Below are 20,698 nucleotides of genomic sequence, written 5' to 3' on the forward strand. Positions count from 1 at the left end.
TCCCCTCTTCCTGTCAGTTAGCAGAAGATACAATGAGAGCCGTCAAAAAGGACGACCTAGAGCAGTGAGAGAGACGAAGTTGTATAGATATAGAGGGCAGCATCGTGAGGAAAGAGAAAGGCTGAAGCCATCCAGGAGCAAAGACACAGGAACGAACCTGCAGAAACTTGTCTAATAAAACGTTTAAAAGTGGAAACTGGATTTTATCTGCAGATTGCAGACTCATCGACGTCTAAACCTGCCCAAATCTCTGGTTCTTTATATCAAAGAACCACAAGCCTCAGACAGGTTAATAGATTATATTTTATTGTTAAAAGGACATCTACCACCTGGAAGAAGGATTGTAAACTAAGCACACTGACAGGTTTCATAGGTGTTAATGGAGTCTGGAGCCCCTCAGGCTCATTTGCATAATTTTAAAGACTTTTCCCAAAAACAAGGGCATAAGAAGCTAAAAGAAGAGCAGATCCTGCCAGAGGGGACATACACCAGTATGTCAGTGTGCTTGGTTTACAATCCTTCATCCTGGTGGTAGATGTCCTAGAAGTCTTATACCAGAACCCTGCTATAGAACTCAAAATATTAACATCTACATTGAGGTTCCCCCTCCTACCTCTAAGCCTGACTCACATAAAGAAGGGAATTATAGAAAGGCCATTTCATACCGTACCGGAGGGGTAGTTTAGTGGGGTAAACATGCACATGCAGATTTGCAGTGGATCACAGCCCCATACACTTGTGCGGAAAGTGCATGGGGTTTACAAAAAGCGAAAAGGAAAAACTGCTGAGAAACATCCAAGTCCCAAAGGATGGGGCATACCTAAATGTAACATACCCAATCCATTTCCCTTCCCCAGACATCAGCTTCTATAAAGATATAAAGTGGAATAATAGTAGTGACCAGGTGGGCATAAAGATGAGACACTATGGCCCAGATCTATTATTCTGGCTGCACCAGTTTTGGACTAAACAGAAGGTCCTTGGAGCTTGTACATATGATAATAAAGTGTCCGCGTCAGTTTTGTGTGTGTCGCGGCTTCGCAGTAATGAGCACCTCAAGGGGCGCGTTACTACTTAGACACATGTCACACAGAGACTTCACAGAATTGTGTCGCATGCTGTCAGTTAAAGGGGTTGTCAGAGAGCAATATGGCCAGGGTGATGGGGCAACCCTCAGACAACCCCTTTAAGGGTGCACCAAAGAGAAAAAATGGTGCACACTCCCCGAGCAGAGCAAGGCGTGCCAGATAATTGAAGGCCGTGCGCCAATATTGAATAATCTGCGCTCCTTGATGCAGTTTGCCTGACTTTTGATAAATCTGGGCCTATGTCTGAGGTCCTTATAAAGCACATAAACATTTAGGGTTCTCCTTTAACAGGACTTTATTACAGAGACAATACTGGACAATGATATCTTCATGGAGGTGCGGGGCACAGCATACTCAGACTTCGATTAGCAAATGATCACACATCTGGTTATCGCTGGCTCGGGCAGAACGGGCAGGTGCTGTTGTGGTTGGCTAAGGACCAGGATTTTGCACACTGCGGAGGAAATAAGGGAATTTACAGCCCACATTATAATGTACGTACATATCAGACAACATCATACAGGATACTCCCAGCACAGACAATTATGGAGAAGGCTTCCTCTTCCAATAGGTACCGGGCACCACGACTGTCAGCCTCTTTCCTTCTAAAATCAACTTTTAAAATGATGCTAAGCTTTAGCTTCACAGATTGTTATACTGTGCACAGAACATTTCTCCCTCCCACTGTGTGAGATTACATCAGGCAGAGGGAGGGCAAGTGCTACGAGAGCAGGGGGGAGACAGTGCAACAACCTGTGAAGCTACAACACTGTTGGGCTCTGGTAACGCTTGGCCTGATGTAATCTCACACAGTGGGAGGGAGAAATGTTCCTTGCACAGTATAACAATCTGTGAAGCTAGAGCATGGAGGGACTCTGGTTACACCCCCAGGACCACTTCTGTCTCATTAGCATACATTTAAAGTTGATTTTAGAACTGAAGGAGGCCATGGATAACATATGAAATAAAATAATAAGATATAAGAGGATTACCACAGTCAGTGTCTAGATCTATGAGTAAGTGCTAACGAACCGGAAGGGCTCTGGAGGTGGGTGGCGTTACCAAAACCTCACTGTGGTGTAGCTTCACAGGCTCACAATGAGCAGAACAGGTCTCCCCTCCCCCTTCACTTCCTGCTGCTGCTAGATTAACACAGGCAGGGGGGAGAGTGAGACATGTTCCGCTCATTGTAACAGCCTGTGAATCTGCAAGTTGATTTTATGAGAAATTAGGCCGTGGATAACAAATATAAGAAGATTATAGCAGTCACAGTGCCTGGATCTATGAGTAAGTGTCCCTGGTTTACCAGGATGGTTTTTGATAGCAGATTTTCTTGAGAAAAGAGATCCTAAAATCAAATTCTGGGCCTCTAATCTAATAGTGTCTTTTAAGGGTTTCATGAGGTGAGCCTGTTACCCATGTCCATTTTCACCTTTGTTAGACACAATGAGAGACGGGACTGGGGTATGGAGCACTAAACCTCATCACTAAAAGCACTAGACATGTGCTACTTTTTTTTGTGGATGTCACACACAATTTTCATAGATCCAGGCAGAAGAACTTGTTTTTCAGACACCCATGTGTAGGTTGTATTCCAGCCCATGTTTGCCATCTGTGACTTCCCATAGAAGTCTATGGTAATAAGAGAACTACTAATTTCTTATCACATCTTGGTTACTAGACAGACCTGACGCCTTGTCTTTGACTCTTACCTCTCGGTGGATGGTGTGGTTACAAGACATCGGCTGCCGCTCATGAGGCTGTACAATCTTCGTGCACATGAAACACACCTGGGAAACAACATTCTTACATGAAGGGGATGTTTCCTGCTCACAGGCTTAGAAGTTTTGTTGCTTCTCCATACACCATACCTGTGGTCGTCCTAAATATGCCCCATAAGTTGAAGGCAGGAATGTGGAGGTTCTTTGTCCGGCTGGGTACTGTGGTCTCCCGTGGCCAATAGGCTGAGGAAAGAGCACAATGGGTCAGAAAATATACTGCAGAAGTACATACTGAAGTACATATTGCCATAAGACATGTGAAAACATGACAGGTAGGTCTAACTAACCATCAATAATGTATAAGGTCTAACTAACCATCAATAATGTATAAGGTCTAACTAACCATCAAAAAATTTTTGTTTGTGCCGCTATCATTTTTAAGGTATGTTCAGGTGTTTGAGGTGTTTAGGATGAACTGGTAAAAAACAAACCTAGTGACACTTCCCTGGCTTGATCACTAGGGGGAGCTAGCAAACACATTGTACTTTGGAAGAAATGAACTCGGATGACCTCTGCAAAAAAGTATGAATGTATTAAAAATGATAGCGGCACAAACGAAAATTTTTGCTGCACAAACCAGCACAAACGTAGCACTAACGTTTGACACCAGTTTTGTTTGATTCGGTTAATGTGGGGGGGCTGCTTGAACTTTTGAACTTGAATTTTTTGTTTATATATTCAAAACAAAAGCAGCACAAACAAAAATTTGCACAGCACAAACCAGCACAAACGTAGCAGAATTGTTCGGCACCAGTTTTGCTTGATTTGGGCAATGTGGGGGGACTGGTTGACCTCTGATGACCTCTGGAAACTTTCATTAAAATCTTAAAAACGATAGCGGCACAAACGAAAATTTCTGCTGCACAAACCAGCACAAACGTAGCACAAACGTTTGACACCAATTTTGTTTGATTTGAACAAAGTGGGGGGGCCAACTTCACTCAGGTGTGATGAAACCCTCAAAGATCATGAGAACAATAAATAGAGCAGCTGAGCACATGCATGACTGTCTGCTCTTTTTATATGGCATACAACAAACACCCCTGATCTGTGGGGGTCACCATCACTAACACCCCCACCGATCAGCAAATTAGCCCCTCTCCTGTGTATATGGACTATCTTGTTGCAACTGGGCAACCCCTTTAAAGAAGCAACATATCATATAATGTCATATGATAAATATGCTGCAGCTTTAGATTTCACAGGATTAACCCTTGTGCTATATAACAACCACCTTACCTTTGCAGCTGGGTGTGATGCTTCTTTTAGAGGAAACTGTTCTATGTGCGTCTCCACAAGGTTAAACAGCGCATCAATGGTGAGGCCAGACAGAGTGCCACGCTTCATCTTAATATGCTGAAGGATCTCGGTCAGGTGCCCTCTGAACAAGGGGGGCGACAGTCAGAAAATGCATATGGAACAAGCATCTTACAATGCAATGAGGATTAAAAAGGCAAATGTTTCTTGAGTTAAGAATAGGCAGCAGTCAGGTTATTACTTACTTGTTGTACTGTGGGAATCTGATTTGTAGCTTGTCCAGGATTTTGCTTGACTTGTCTGCGCCGGGTGGAGCAGGGAGATCAGAGGGGCCTGGGTTTTGGGCAGAACTAAGCAGGCTCTGTGCTGAGGTAACATTACCGGGGAAAGGTAATGGATTGAACGTTGCTGGATGAGGACGATGGAAGGGCAAATTAGGTTTTCCCTGGAGGCCAATGTCTGGAGGTGTCACTGACCGAGTGACCATCTGAGCAGGGGCAAAAGCAATCTTCTGTAGCATGAGGGTGGGCTGGAAAATAAATAGGGGGGGGGGGGGTAGACAAATCACTGGCTGGTAAATACTTCTATACCATGAAGTCTGCTGTGTGGGATCATGTAGCTGATATAGAATGGTATGAAAATGTATGTGAGCCTATGGTTGAAGTATTTTACCTGTTATTAGATTTCACCTCATTTAACTAGCAGCCCCCTCAGGTAGGGTATGAAATATCCTTTCTAGAATTCCCTATTTATGTGAAATCTCCCCCATTTTCCTCCGAGTCATGTAAAAATGAGAAGAGAAGAGCCATATTTTGCCCGAGATGATTCAAGTTTAGAGGCTGAAGTCAGTGTCACTTCAAACACCCCTATTATTTAGTTATATAGCACCTAGAAACATCTTTAGGTTGTCATATTAAAAGAGAAGAATGTCTTCTTTCAGATCACATCAAGTTTGTGCAGAGATATAGACAGTAAAAGACATAGCTGGATATGTGAACTGCAGATAAAGATCCAGTTCCCACCGATTCTTTAACTGCTTGTAATTCTAGTTCTGTAGCTCACAGAACTACAAGTCTGATGTGATCTGAAAGATAAGATTCTTATCTTTAATACGACACCAGATTTTGAAGATACGATAGAACCGAAGATAGGGTGTCTGAAGTAGTGACACACCCCCTGCAGCCTGTATTATTGCCCCGTCTCAGGCAAGAATGACCCTTCTCTGCTCATTTCCACATGATTTTGAAGGTGATCTTTTTATAAGTTAGCAGGTGATATTTCCCATATAAGAGAGAATTATAGAAAGGACATTTCATCTCCTACTTGAGAAGGCTGGTAGTTTAATAAGATAAAATCTAAAGACAGGTTTCCTTTAGCCGTATAATTATAGCTGTATAGTTATAAGGAGATCCCTCTGACGTATATACTGTAAATGTTGAGTGTAATTACCCTTAGGGTGATGTCACACATGGCGTTTTTATGCCGTCTTTAGTTAGTGTGTTTTCAGATCGTAAAAAAAACGCATCCATTTTATAAAAATGCATGCGTTTTTGTCCGTTTTTAATTGCACAAATTCGGAAAACCAGACAAAAACGGATGCGTTTTTTACAATCTGAACAAAAACGTCCCAAAACCGCCATGTGTGACATCATCCTTAGTACTTTATATTTGACCTTGTGAAACGTGAAACCTCAAAACGCGTCTTCACGTTTTAAATGCAAATAAAGCTTTGAATGACATCTTTTGGCTCTACCTTGTGTTTTAGGAACTGCGCAGCGTTTTTTTATTTTTATTTTCCGTCTTCTCCTTTTGTGAACTGACCCTTAGTGACCATATAGATGAATTGCCTGTGTGACTCTTAAAGAAAATCTACCATTTGCTTTAATGCATTATGAACCTAATGAATGGATTGCTGCACCATCCCACAGCTCCTGTGTATGAGCCATCCAGCTCACGTTGATTAGCTCTGCATGGACAGTCCAATCAGCTCCTAGAAGTAATGTAATGTGTTTATGCACGGCAGCCAGGGCACACAGCTTTTCCAAGGTCCTGAATTTTATAATAGTTTTTTTCTGCAAACCACACAGTTTAAGGATTAAACAAGATATGTTTCTGCATCAGTGTAGCTACAGCATTCTCAAGGTATGTTTGGTTCACAATGCATCAAAACAAATGGTAGATTTACTTTAAAGGCAGTCACAGTCGTTAGAATAACGCTGTTTGGGACATTTGGCTGCTGATCATCAAGGATTTGTGTGTAGTTTAGTCTCCCAAACGCCCAAAGACAAGTTCACTTTAATGTTCAAATAGCTGCAAGTCTGCCACACCATTCCACCTTCACATTGCAGATCACTTTGTGCTGCTGGTCTTTGTTACAGTGTGTGGAACTGTATGAAGCAGACGTGTTTGTCTACATTAGATAGAAATAATATTACATTTCAGATTCGGGGTACACTTACATCAGATGGTGGAGGAGTCAAATTTGGAGCCATTATTAATGGTAAATTCGCCAACCGGGTGCCATTCTTCACCTGTTGGATCTGTGTCTCAAACTGCTCCTAGAGAACGTAAATAAGAACGTAAATTATGATCCACGTATTGTAGTCATATTACATGTACATTGTACCTCACCTTTAAAACATTGTCCAAGTGAAAAGTTCAGTGCATGTACAGGAGGAACAGCACTATTTGTGGTCATTATATGCCTTGTATTCTGTATTTTTACAGAATTTACAGAATGTACATTCTGTAAAAATACAATTGTACCTTGAGATAATAACATACCAATCAAAGCCTCCTATTCATAAGTAAATGAGAGAAGTCATCACCTACCAGAAGGTTTGTCTTCATCTGCTGAATCCCGGCAAGTCTGGCATCCCACCTCTGCTTTAGCTGAATCCACTCTAAATTTGGAGGAGCCACCCTGAGAAGAGATATGCATTGTATAGATAAGAACCACCAAGAGATCATGATGCCCTGTGTAATGTAGTGGACTGGTGGTCAAGTACATGGGCTCCATTCTAACTCTATGGGTCTACTAGAAGTAGTCAAGCAATGCATTTCACTATTCACATCAGTCCCATAGAGATGACGTAGAATAGCAGTGGATACGTGCAGCCACTGCTCAATTTGAACTGGATACACAAGACCATAAACTGTATCCTAAAGGCTGAAGCACAGAGGACAGTATGATCCCACAAATTCAGTACATGTGTTGGACAGGTAGAGGCCAAAACAGGTGAACTGACGCAGCAAGTGAGTTCAGTTCAGTAAATATGGTGAACAAACCAGCCGAGGTTATTGGATCAAATTTGCCTAAGACTATAGTTAATCTTTTTAGGCCCTTTTAGACAGGCTGAATGGGTCTATGTTTAGTCCCAAATATTGGATTGTAGCAATAGATCAACAAATAAGCAAATGTTTTCTCATTTGTTGGGTTATTACATCACTTCTGCCGCACCGACATTCCTCATTGCAGAGCATACTGGGGGTTTACTTGAATGAAAGTTTCAAGTGCTCATTTCTAAGGGTTTTAACTTTTGAAACATGACTTGTAACGATAAAAGATCGATAATGGTATATTAAAGCTTTCGTTCTGAATGAAATAGGACTATACCTTATCTACATACAATATAAAGCCTAAGGCCTGTTGTCTATTACGTCTCCCATACCTGAGATAAGAAAGAGTGACTTCCGCTTCCTTCTCCGCCTCCTCTAAAGAGATAAGTAATAGGTCTCTTCTGCTCTCCAGAGACATGACCTGTAGTGGAAAGGATAATGCGTTAGTCTTATAGTCAATTGAATTATTTCACAACTCTTATTTCCACTCGTATTGAGAAACCCACGATAAGACTAACAATGTACAGTAATGTAAAGTATAGGGGCTCAGATAGTTATTACGGTAGTACAGGAGATATGAAGGTAACTGAGTTTTCAAACCATTTTCCAAATCTTTGAGCTAAATCTATATTCTCTTGTGTGGTTATCCCAAGTTTAATTGTTATTCTGTATCCACAGGCGAGGGGATAACAACCTTATAGGTGGGGGACCGCTGGGATCCCTTAACAGCCATCTTTGGCACTCCCATAAATGGTCTGTGGGAAAGGCAGATATATCGGAAAACTGTGCTCTGAAGTTTTCAACTTTCCCATAGTAATGAATGAAGCAGGATGCATTTATACCTGCAAATTCATTTAATTAGTGAGGATCCCCCTTTCTTGCAAACTGCAGGGATCTTTTCTTGTGTTGGTAGGGGTTGGTTGGTTGAACCCCCATTGATAACATAGTATCCTGCGAATCTGGAATAACAAACTTGGGATAACCCTTTTAAGGTGAACATATGTATTACACGAATGTTGGATAAACCCGTGTGAACAGATGAACACAGTGTGTATGAGGATTCTTTTCCAAGAGAAGCGTTGGAAGAAAAGAATGAGGGCAGATATATTTTACCATGCTCCCACAGAAACAAGCATTGTCCGGCAGCAATATACTGCCCCCTCTATATGATGGCAGTAACATCCAACAGCTACGGCAGAGAGATGTAACATAAGAGGACACATATCTGATGTCTCCCCCTACCTCGGCGTGTTTAGCACGCTCCATGTGGTCTATTGTGCTTTGGTTGAGTTCACTATCCTTCTTCTTCAGTGCAGCCAGTTCAGCGTCCCACTCCTTCCTGTGATAAGCAAGTACAAAACACAAGGGGGCACATTTACTAAAAACAATGGAACTGCACTATGTGGAGTTGCCTGTGTGTAGTGCAGGGGCGCCAGAATCATGAATTGTGGAGCCCATTCTTCACGAATCTGGCGCCCCCTGCACTGCTCCGACAGTGTGCACCAATTTTTTTTTGTCCTCTAACATGGGGTGTGCGACACATTTCTGTCAGACTCTGCATGATAAATGTGGCGCACAGTTCGAGTGTGCACTGGAACGGCCCTTTATGTGCAGAAATTTGTGCTGCGAGTATAGTGCCGTCGCGACACAAATGACACTTCTCAAACACATGCGCAAGTAGTTTCCACATAAAAGAATGTGCAAAGTCCAACAGAAAACTGGTGCAAGGTCCTTAGTTAATCTGCCCCAATTTATTGTAATGTATAAGATGCATGTACATCCAGCAGCTGCAATTGTTTTATCCAGTACAATAAAGTATGCCGCACCCGTAATGTACATATCATAAGAACAGACAGGTCAATGTATGATAATCTAGCAGAGTATCAGGGGGACGTTCTGCTACCATAGGGAGCAGCACAAAATACATCATAATTTATAAGCAATGTTCTTTAGCCAATCCCATTAGCTATGAGTACAATTTCTGAGCATGCGTCAGCTAGCAGTCTACAAGGAGGGGGCAGGTCAATGTTCATTAGACCATAGTACTGTTGCTTAGTGGTTAGCATTACAGCCTTGCAGCGCTGGGGACCTGGGTTCAAGTCCCAGGTCAACATCTGCAAAGAGTTTGTATGTTCTCTCCATGTTTGCGCGGGTTTCCTCCAGGTCCTCCGGTTTCCTCCCATACTCCAAAAACATACTGGTAGGTTGATTGGATTGGGAGCCCCATTGGGGACAGGGAGTGATTTGGAAAGTTCTGTGCAGTGCTGCGTAATCTGTGTGCGCTATATTAATAAAGCAATTATTATTAACTTCATGAAGTCATTTTAGATTATGAAGTGTGTTTATGAAGAAAGGAAAATCATTACAAAAAGCCATTAGAATGTTTAGAAGAGTAAGAGACCTTTTATTTATAATGATGCACCGACTTACCTCTCTGCTGCTTGCTCAGCAAGTAGATCTGCAATTTTTTTTTCAATATCATTGTGCTCTTTCTCAAAGCTGCAAAAAATTGAAATGTCTTAAGTATTTAAAAAGAGAATACTTTCAATATCTTTCCCCTTGATGTTTGCAGTTACTGTGGTGTACCAAAAGTGAACTTCTTAGTACTATCTGTACAAAGTCAGTGAGGCTCTATGCAATTCACACACCGCAGAGGTTACTCACCAGACGATGACTGCACTAGAGAATGTCAGTGGTCTTCTCGTAGGCAGGAAACCACATTTGTGTGTATGGGCCCATAGAAACAAATTTGTCTGTGTGAAATCCATTGAATCAACAGATAACACAAGGACACAAACAATATGCATGAGGGCTGAGACTTAGCATGTGGTAGCCTAACTTATTATGAGCCTCCAAATGAAATTAATTTCTGTGAAATATAATCTTTTATCTCCATCTTGATTTCTAACACAATAATATGGCGGTGAAGTCTTGAAAGGGGGTTTTCAGCCCTCCCTAGCGCTATATGACTAGCTCTGTCCAGTTTATCAGCTTCCTGGCAGCACTACAGATGCAGCCATCATTTACTTCAATGATGGCTCCATAAATCGGCGGAAGTGAATGTACTATCTCTTTACATGTTCATAGTCTGTCTACATCCCAGACATCCCCTTCAAAAGGACATTTTCTCAGGACATACAGCCCTTCTTTATTGTCCCCCGGAATACCTTTCATTCTTATTTTGCAGTTTTAAAAATTCAGCGCCCAGATCTTGTTCTTTCTGGCCAAGTTCCCTTCGCTCTTTTTCTACTTTCTTTCGAGTCTCTTCTTTCTTTGTTGTCAGGTCTTGAATATTTTTCAGATAACCCTGGAAAACAAAGAAGATTCAGTGATGTATGACTGATTGCAAGACCATCTCTGGACTAAGCTAGACAGAAATGACAAGTATGCATTACTATATCATTGGAACAATGATAATGTTAAATCAATATAAACTATAGGACCTTTTTATAAACTTTCCATCCTGCCTTAAAGGGGATGTACCTCCATGACCCCTGACAATTAGCAGTGTAAAGGTTTCCCCTTATTGTCTATATAAGCTTAGTCCTGCATATGCAGAATTAAAGGGGTTGTCACATTATTAATGGTTATCCCATATCTACAGGATAAGCGGTCTGACCTCTGGGTTCTTCCCCAATCACAAGAACGGGAAAACTAAACAAATGAAGCAGCAGATTGAGCATAAATCCTGGGGCTCTATTCATAGTCTTTGGTACTGTTTGAAATAGCTAGGCATCGTACTAATCTAATAGATAGGACACAGGACCTCTGTACTCATCAGTGGCTGTACCAGCAGTTCAATCTCATACCGTTCAAAATGGTATAGACTATTGTGTGAAGACATAGAACAACCCCTTTGTAGTTGGGCAGGTTTAGGCAGGTTTAATAAATCTTAAAATTCAACAAGCATTGACAGATTATGTATAGCATTAGATTATTTTCCTTCCTACCTTGTGTCTTTGTGTTTCTTCCTCCTTCTGCAGTCGCAGTTGTTTTATCTGCACCTGTAGCTGCTTCTCAGCCTGGATCTGTCGGTCCAGCACCTCCTGGTATGTGTCTTTCAGAAGTTCTCTGCGACCAATGAGCAGCTTCTGCAGGTAGATTGTTAATGCAAATATATATAAAAGAGAAGCAAAACATATATTAAAAGGGGACACATTTAATTTATATTTTAACTGCAGACAAATTTTACCAAGGCAAGTAAGCTATGGATGACCCTATTCGGGCCCCACCATGCTAAAGTAGGCAACTCTTTATGCATATATACAGTATACGCTCACCAAGAGCTTTTCAGCATTTTCTTCTGTAAAGGTTTCTGCATCTTGCTTTTCATGCTCCGTCTGCGGGATTGGGAAGAAGAGAGGGAAATTATTCTAGAAGTAGGACAAAAACCTTAAATAGAAAGTATACATACATTGTCAAAATGAAGACTAATAGTAGTAGCACATACAACAACTTTGTAATATATGCAATCAGAGGAAAGCTACTTGATCTCCAGTAAACTGCCTCTTTGTTCTTCTCTCCCCTAATCCACAGCTCACAAATTTATCAGATTACTGTACACAGAAGTGTAGGAGTGTGGAGGGGATGAGTGAGAGGATTCTGATGAAAGCCATACATAGGTGTATGCAGAGACTTCTAGAGCTAAATGGTAATTTACATCTGCACTTTTCCCCACTGCAGTCTCTGTAGGGAATTTATTAAGATAAGTTAACCATGTTCTGGTCTTAAAAGGAACCCGTCACCAGGCACCCCATTATCATGAAAGGCAGGTTACAGAAGCAAATCACACCTGCAGTGCAAATTTGCCTTTCTGCCTTCTCTAAGCATTTGCATTACAATATAATTGTGTATGTAACTTGCCTGGCTTCCTTAAAAATCCTCGGCTTAGTCCCTAGGGTTGGCTTTTGTTTGAATGCAGTGCAAAAAACAACACGTGACTTGTCTGTGCTGCAAACTCCTCAGCTCTCAGCCCCCACCTCTGTTCTCCTGTACAGCTCCTCCCACCCACACTGATGTCAGCTCACCAGGCTGTGAGCTCTGTCCCTGTGAAGGAGCACAAAGGTGGGGGCTGAGAGCTGAGGAGTTTGTAGCACAGACAAGTCACGTGTTGTTTTTTTCACTGTATCCAAACCAAAGCCAACCCCAGGGACTAAGCCGAGGATTTATGTCAGGAAGCCAGGTAGGTTAAAACAAACAATTATATTGTAATGAAAATGGTTAGAGAAGGCAGAAAGGAAATCTACCATCAAAATCAAGCATGGATGAACCAGGGGCACTTAGTCAAAGATCCAGGCACTGTGACTATGGTAATATTATTATATTTGCTATCCATGGCCTCCTTCCTTCTACATTCAACTTTAAAAATTATACCAATGAGCCTGAAAAGCTAGTGTAGTCCCTAGAGCCCCTCTATGCTGCAGATTCTTAAGCTGTTACACTGTTCAGGAGCACTGCTCCCCTCCGCCTGTGTGCTGGAATTTCCTCTGCTACAGAGGGATTACATCAGGCAGAGGGAGAGGGAAGTGCTGAGGGCACGATTGTGAAACAGTATGTGAATCTGCAGCATAGAGTAGATTTGGGAACCGCCCCAGTAGCCTTTCAGGTTCATTAACACATTTTTAAGTTGATTTTAGAAGGAAGAAGGCCATGGATAATAAATATAAGAAGATTCGCACAGTCACCGTGCCTGGATCTATGAGTAAGTGCCGCTGGTTCATCATGATGGATTTTGATGGTAGATTTCCTTTCACATCTCCCAGTTGGTGCAAGGCGCGCCAGATTTATTAAGATTTCGGGGACTTTACATCTGGTGCGTGAGTAGAGAAAGTGCTGCATCAACATGTTTCTTGCACAAAGTTGAACTACTACATGCTAAATATTTGATCTCACCTGCACTGCAATGCATTGACTTAGCATCCCACCAGGAATCCCAATGCCATGTAATCCACTATGGTGGCCCTTCTTATCAACCCCTTCTGACATGTTACCACCTGTAGGGCCAGATTCTGCAGCGGGCATATCCCCTGGTGAACGTCTCTCCTCTATGTCATCCACGATGCCAAAAATCACACTGCCCTAATTCTTCAGAAATTTGTCTACAAAAAAAAAAAGGGATTTAGAGTGCTAATGGACAGATTTGGAGGTTCATAAAATATAACATATCCTAAGAAACATTGCAATAGCTCCACATTCCACAAGAAGGACTGCCCATAGTGCCAGGCATAATAGTTATATGATCATGATCATAGTTTGGCAGGGAAGTAGAGACCCTGTAGAGGCTGTCCCCTACTTAAGAACCCCCGACTTACAGACGACCCCTAGTTACAAACGGACCTCTGGTAATTGGTAATTTACTGTACTTTAGCCTTAGGCTACAATAATCAGCTATAACAGTTATTAAAGGTGTCAGCAATTAAGCTTTATTGTTAATCCTGGTTCCTATGACAATCCAACATTTTTAAATTCAATTGTCACAGAGACAAAAAATTCTGGCTGGGGTTACAATTATAAAATATACAGTTCCAACTTACATACAAATTCAACTTAAGAACAAACCTACAAAACCTATCTTGCACGTAACCCGGGGACTATTTCACTATGCGGAGCCTCGTCCTCTGCACTGTGATTGCTCCTTCAAACAGATCAGTGTATGGTCCAGGATTCAAGGATCAACCCGAGTCACAATATACCCCAATATACGTGTATTGTATGAGTAATCAGAGCCCTTAGCGTTCAAACATCCTAGAAACCTGAAATAATGGTTAAAAAAATAAAAAAAATTATTTCAAGTTTAGATCACCCCCAACCCAATTCACTAGAATACAAATAAACATAAAAATGTCCCTATTCGATCTATCAAAATATACAAAAAAAATTCACTCCCGGCGGTAAACCGTGTAATAACACCCAAATGTCTAAATAAACACTTTACAACACACAAAAATTTTAATAATGAGTGATCAAAAGGTTGTATAGTCCCCAAAATGGTAGTAATAAAAACGTCAGCTTGTCCCGCGAAAAAAGAGACACCTTACACAACTCAAAAAAGTTATTGGTATCAGAATATGGCAAAACAAACACATTTTTTAAGTGTATAGGGAACCTGTCAGCAAGGCATTATTTTTGAGTTATGACAGCTTCCAAAAGCCCCCGGGACTTCAGGGGGGACATTGTCAGTGACTGTACTCTAATGTTAGCTAATGTAAACATCACACAAACACGACAGAAGCACATGGGGTTTTGTCACGTTATGGCCTTTTGGAACCTGTAATAATCCAAAAATAGTTAGTGTCTTGCTGACAGGTTCCCTTTAAAGTTTTCGTATTAAAACCTGGGGGTTAGTTGCAAGTTCATGTTTAATGTTTATGCTGTTTAAAGGAAACCTACCACCATGGATCTACCACAATTGGATGTGAGGATAGCCATTTTAAGGGCTAATCCTCACGTTCCCGCAATCTTTTTATAACTTTTATTTGCCTCATATGCTAATTTTCTAAAGAGGCTACTGGGGCGTCGAGTAGCCGAAGCTGAGGCTACACGGCCCGACTACTCCATGCCCCAGTAGCCTCATTGATCCACCTAGCAGCTACACGCCCCCCTCGTCAACGAAGCCGGAGTTCTGCACGTGCACAGCAGTACCGGCTTCGGAGCATTGACCGCGCAACCGCGGGCCGGCTGTTCTGCGCATGGGGCAGAACGCCGGCTTCGCAGACGAGGGCGGGCAGAAGCTCATAGCTGTGCGCCAAATATATCTGGTAGGTGGATCAAAGAGGCTACTGGTGCGCAGAGTAGCTGTATAGCTTCAACTCTGGCTACTCCACGCCCCAGTAGCCCCTTCAGAAAATTAGCATATGAGGCAAATAAAAGTTATAAAAAGATTTTGGGGATGTGAGAATTAGCCCTTAAAAGGGCTATCCCCACATCCAATAGAGGCACCTACCACCCGATCTACCTTAATAGGTAGATCCATGGTAGTAGGTTTCCTTTAAATATTAAAAAATGGAAAACTCATTGTTGGTTTTTCAATAAAAATATATTAGAAAAAATTCTTAAAACCTAATAAAACCTATATAAATTTGGCATCTCTGTGCTCGTACCGACCCAAAGGATAATTGGGAAGTATCCTTCAGACCATACAGTGACTGCAGTCACTACAGAGCCACGGGAAAACTGCACAACCGTGTTTATTGCCACATTCGGGAATTTTTTTTCCAGCTTCAGAGTATATTGAGTTATATATTTCTAGGGAGGATAATGTGTTACGCAGATAATAAGCCCTCGTACTGCGCCGTACACAGAAAAATAAAGACGTTCTGGCCTTTGGAGGAGGAAGTCCTTTAAAAAAAATTAAAATTAACCCAAACATGGAAAAAGGCTGCGGCATTAAAGGGTTAATTGATGTTGTAATATACAGGAATCAATTGTGATGTAAATCCCCCACAAAACCCGACTGTCCTCCATACTTTATACTTCCTCTGCCCTATACAGATATTAGACGACCGTCCTCCACCCCTGGTATGGCCCTCCCGGCCCCTCGTACATTACCGATCCCGTTACCTCAGTCAACAAGTACAAGATATTTACTTCCGCCCTGTGCCGGTCACCTGACCGCGCCCCCCGGAAGTGACGACCACATATACGTCACCGCTGAGCCAAATGCGGAAGTGGGCAACGGGAAAGCGAGCGGAGCGGAGGGGAGAGGTGAGTGCGGGGCACCTGTCAGGAGGTGGGCAGCACTGGACCATGATACCTGGGGGGTCGTCACTGGTCCCAAACAGAGATACCGGTGCCAGGTGTTAACCATTGCATTGCCTGGCTGAAAAGGAGCACACTTGTTTCTCCCTGTGTTCACACGCTGCGGTTCCCTTCATGGGGGATTTTGCATGAATTTCTACCATTGTATGTATGGGGTTAGATTATGAAATCTGCAGTGTGTGAGTGTAGTGTAACTATAATGGGCTGAACACAAATCTCACCCAATCTTCCCCCCTGTGATAACACGCTTGTACTTTACATAACTGACCCCTAAATGATGATGTATCTTAGACATAACACAGACCCTCGGCCCTGTATATCTCTGGTGGTGTTTTATCTAGAGTAGAGATGAGCATACACAGGGAAAAGCTGGAGAATGATCTATCTTTCCCCGTATGTACAGCCGGGCAGTGCTATCTCCTCTCCAGTGCACACACGTCCATGTCAATGCAACCATTATTGATTGTACAGCACCATGAAAGACATAAAAACCACTATTTATTCTATATTTACACTATATGTAAATAATATTAATAATAAATGACAATAATTGTGAGAACAGGCAGTGTTCATGAGCGAAAACCTGACCCACTAATCTGATGTTGATGAACTATGTACTAACCATGTTGTTTGTTTTTTAATTTTTATATCCACAGGTCCCAATGCCCGCGCTCGGTTGCTTCCTGTGTAATGGGCCGTCACAATGCGTCGCTACGTCATTCCACTTATGTGCCTTTGTTTTGTTACCTGGCCCCTCTTCCTCTTACTCTCCACACATACTGGCAGCAATGACGCCACAGGTTTGGTTGAGGAGCTGACCTGGGCTGTCCGTCTGGACCCCTCTCATGGCTCTGGACGGAGAGAGGAGTTGGACGCTCTAGCGGAAGCACTATCACATGCTGTGGGGCTGGAGAATCGGGGTGTGATCGGGGAGTTAAAGGATCACTACTTATTTGCACACATTGGACATGGTCAGAGCAAGGAGAATACGCGGAGGAAAGTTCATGCCATATTCACACAACACGACAGCGTGCGGTGGTTCTCCGAACAAAAGCTACTGAAGAGATCCAAGAGGAGCTTGCACTTTAATGATCCCAAATACCCACAGCAATGGCATTTGGTGAGACAATCTGCATGCACCTTCTTGAGAGGAGTCATACACATGGATCATACATTTATGCATGTATTTTCTTGTCTGCAGTGATGCTGCTAATTGTTTGCTGGGAATGATGTACAAAAAGTGGTTACCCAGGATTTGGTCCTCCTGTTAAGCACCATACTTTGCCAGTCGACAGAATTACTTTAACCCCTTAAGGACGGAGGGTATTTCGGCTCATTTCTCGCTCTCCAACTTCAAAAATCCATAACTTTTTCATTTTTACGTGTACAGACCTGTGTGAGGGCTTATTTTGTGCGTCACAAATTTTACTTTCCCGTAATGTTATTTATTTTAACATGCCGTGTACTGCGAAGCTGAAAAAAAATTCCAAATGTGGAAAAATTGAAAAAAAACCGCAGGTGCGTCACGTTCTTGTGGGCTCAGTTTTTACGACTTTCACTCTTCGCTCCAAATAACACGCCTACTTTATTCTTTGGTTCGGTGCGATCGCGGTGATACCAAATTTATCCAGGTTTTATTGTGTTTTAATACATTTTCAAAAATTAAACGAATGTGTACAAAAAAGAAAAAAAAAATTTTGCCATCTTCTGACGCTAATAACTTTTTCATACTTTGGCGCACGGAAATGTGTGAGGTGTCATTTTTTGCGAAATGAAGCGACGTTTTCATTGCTACCATTTTGAGGTCTGTGCGACATTTTGATCATTTTTTATTTCAATTTTTATGTTATGTAAAAAGGTGTAAAAGTCGCATTTCGGACCTTTGGGCGCCATTTCCCGCCTCGGAGGTCACCGCCGGCCGTAACCGTTTTTATATTTTGATAGATCGGGCATTTTGGGATGCGGCGATACCTAATATGTTAGTGATTTTTACTGTTTATTATGTTTTATATCAGTTCTTGGGAAAGGGGGGTGATTTGAACTTTTAATATTTTATTAATTTTTTTTATTTTTTAAACTTTTTTTTTTCACTATCTTTTAGACCATCTAGGGTACATTAACCCTAGATGGTCAGATCGCTGCTACCATATACTGCAATACTTCTGTATTGCAATATATGGCATTTTTGCAGCACATTCATTACAATGAGCCACTGGCTCATTGTAACGAATCTGCAGCTGCCAGATAGCCTCGTGTCAAAAGACGACACGAGGCTACCATGGCAACCGATTGCCGCCCACCGATGACGTTCGGGGGCATGGCGATCGAAAAAAAGATGGCGGCGCCCGCGCCGCCATCTTTTAAATGCCGCCGGCGGCAACGGGGGGGTTAATAGCCGCGATCGGTGCTAGCACCGACCGCGGTTATTAGCGGTGGGGGTTTTATGCATTATGCAAAAACCCCCACCTTTGTATGTAGAGGACTCAGCCCGTGAGCCCTCTTCATACATCCCTTACACCTCTGCGCCGTAGAGCTACGGCGCAGAGCGTTAAGGGGTTAAATGCTTTATTTTCGTTTCACAATCCAAAATTCATATGATGTTTTGGTCTTATAGAGCCTCAATCAGATGTGGAATGTATCCATATTGAGTGGCTGCCTTGCTCCACCGATGTACCTGAATAGATGTAGATACGTCTACCTAAGGAACTAGCAGTGAAGGTCCTGTAAGGCCAAAACCTCATGTATTTTGGATTGCGTGTTGAAACAAGGCACTTGAATTGCCTTAGATACTTTACAATAATTCTCTGGTATGAGTGACAAGTTTTGATGACATATTCTACAGGGTTAGGACCCATTTCTGGCACCATGATTACATATGAAATTCATTAGCGCTATAGGGTCTACACCCAGCAATCGCACTGACCATCTGTAAGCACAGAGCCATAACACCAGATGCAGTTGGCTCCAAGTCCCTGTAGTGGATGGAAGCTTTTATTGTAGCTGCTTCACAAACTCAGGATAAATAAGCAGCTACCAAATTGCCTATGAGGATTTATAGACTTGTCATTGTTCAGGGGGTTTAAGAAAACCTCACCCAAATATGGTATAAAGTGCTTCCAATCATTAGTGTAAAATGCCAGAGACGCGCCTGACTCTAGTGAGCTCTGTGCTTTGCCCCCAGAGCTCTCTTGGGCTACTACACGCCACCAGTAGCCTCTGAAAATAATTTAAAGTCCAATGGTTTAGGGTGCTTTCACACGTGGCAGTTTGGATGTATCAGAATACATGTGTGTTTAAATGTTACAAAGCATTTGGCTACTCTGGAAGTGTTTTTTCTTCATTGCTCTGAGTGTAAACCACTGTGTTAACATCTTCATTACAATTTTTGCATTGTTAACGCCAGGCCGAGATTCTGCGTCTAACCGGTAAACGGTTTTCTAGTGGAATTGAGCTGGGCTGTTTTCAGCCATTTTTATTTTTTTTCTTTACTGGGACCTCTGAGGAATTCTTGCTGCAGACTTTACAGACTCTCATAGATGTTGAGGGTTTGCTAAGCTAGCCTGTATTATTCTACATTGACTGCATTGTGTGTGTGTCTGCAACCTCAATAGTTACTGTGGCCTCTAATTGTGAAATCTAATTATTACAATACCCAATTCTGCTCTGGGATAAAAAAAATTTTTTTTTATCTTTTACCTTGAGGAGGTTTTAATGATTCTTGGTAAAGTCCCATTAAAAATGAGCATTTCCTACTCTTGCCTCAGGAACCATTTTTTCCCGTTTTTCAGCACAATAGCCGTAGCCCTGGGATGGATATTAATGTTACCGGCGTCTGGGAGAGAAATGTGACTGGCCGAGGTGTCACTGTGGTGGTCGTGGATGATGGTGTCCAGTACACAATCCAGGACATTCAACCAAATTATGTGAGTAGAATAACCTCTGGAGAACGCCAGGGATATAATATGTCACTCAGATATCGAGAGTGACAGATGCTCTATTTATGTCTTGGGCTGAAAGACTATCTTGTCCCCAACAGCTCTGTATAAGTGAATGGAATACTAGCAATGCAAGCGTATAAATATATAAATGCAGAACTGTATAACGTAGTTTCTTCTGCAGAGCCCAGAAGGAAGCTACGACTTAAACTCCAATGATCCGGACCCCATGCCACGTCCGGACGGATACAGTGATAACCACCACGGAACTCGTTGTGCGGGGGAGATAGCGGCCGTCCCTAATAATAGCTTCTGTGCAGTGGGTGTAGCTTATGGGAGCAGGATTGCAGGTATGTGAATCCCCCTCGATCCACAATACATCTACCTCCAGGTCGCCTATAGATCTCGCATGATTGCACTGCGTAGCACCACACCCTGTAACAGGCCCTACTACATTTCATCACTTGTTTAAGTTTTGCCGTGACTTGAAATTTTCCAGGAGGCGTCTGGCAGCCGTGACTTCCTCTTTCAGCATTTGGTA

General features: G+C 42.3%; 2 protein-coding genes across 8 annotated transcripts in view; one reads left to right on the plus strand and one right to left on the minus strand.

The window, feature by feature from the left end:
• Nucleotides 1-562: 562 nt before the first annotated feature.
• RNF214 (ring finger protein 214) lies at nt 563-16,161 on the minus strand. 7 transcript variants are annotated; one of them, XM_072155724.1, is made up of 16 exons: nt 16,025-16,071; nt 14,024-14,217; nt 13,358-13,563; nt 11,746-11,805; nt 11,416-11,556; nt 10,633-10,772; nt 9,896-9,964; nt 8,708-8,804; nt 7,798-7,886; nt 6,959-7,049; nt 6,586-6,684; nt 4,372-4,655; nt 4,109-4,250; nt 2,960-3,052; nt 2,801-2,878; nt 563-1,542 (listed from the first exon to the last, which is right to left on the minus strand). In XM_072155724.1, exons 3-16 carry the CDS (start codon nt 13,484-13,486, stop codon nt 1,477-1,479), a joined length of 1,578 nt encoding a protein of 525 aa, XP_072011825.1. In that variant the 5' UTR covers nt 13,487-13,563; nt 14,024-14,217; nt 16,025-16,071; the 3' UTR covers nt 563-1,476. The 7 variants fall into 7 exon arrangements, with proteins under 7 accessions (XP_072011825.1, XP_072011826.1, XP_072011824.1 ...); XM_072155725.1 differs by lacking the exon at nt 16,025-16,071 and adding an exon at nt 15,931-16,012 and having other exon boundaries at nt 14,028-14,217; XM_072155723.1 differs by lacking the exon at nt 16,025-16,071 and adding an exon at nt 15,931-16,012.
• PCSK7 (proprotein convertase subtilisin/kexin type 7) overlaps nt 16,043-20,698 on the plus strand; it is a 31,518-nt gene continuing 26,862 nt past the window's right edge. Inside the window, exons 1-4 of the mRNA XM_072155720.1 lie at nt 16,043-16,168; nt 16,879-17,342; nt 20,011-20,145; nt 20,342-20,507. Of these exons, the coding sequence (XP_072011821.1) occupies nt 16,926-17,342; nt 20,011-20,145; nt 20,342-20,507 (718 nt within the window). The 5' untranslated portion in view covers nt 16,043-16,168; nt 16,879-16,925. The remainder of the gene's footprint in view (nt 16,169-16,878; nt 17,343-20,010; nt 20,146-20,341; nt 20,508-20,698) is intronic.

Source organism: Engystomops pustulosus, chromosome 6, assembly GCF_040894005.1.
Source record: "Engystomops pustulosus chromosome 6, aEngPut4.maternal, whole genome shotgun sequence".
NCBI classification, from domain to species: Eukaryota; Metazoa; Chordata; class Amphibia; order Anura; family Leptodactylidae; genus Engystomops; species Engystomops pustulosus.

Coding starts and splice junctions, on each gene's coding strand:
- RNF214 (XM_072155726.1), bottom strand. CDS start 13,486: ATGCCCGCTGCAGAATCTGGCCCTACAGGTGGTAACATGTCAGAAGGG. Junction 11,806..13,357: donor GTCAATGCATTGCAGTGCAG/GTGAGATCAAAT, acceptor CCAATCCCGCAG/ACGGAGCATGAAAAGCAAGA. Junction 10,773..11,415: donor AAGAAACACAAAGACACAAG/GTAGGAAGGAAA, acceptor TTTGTTTTCCAG/GGTTATCTGAAAAATATTCA.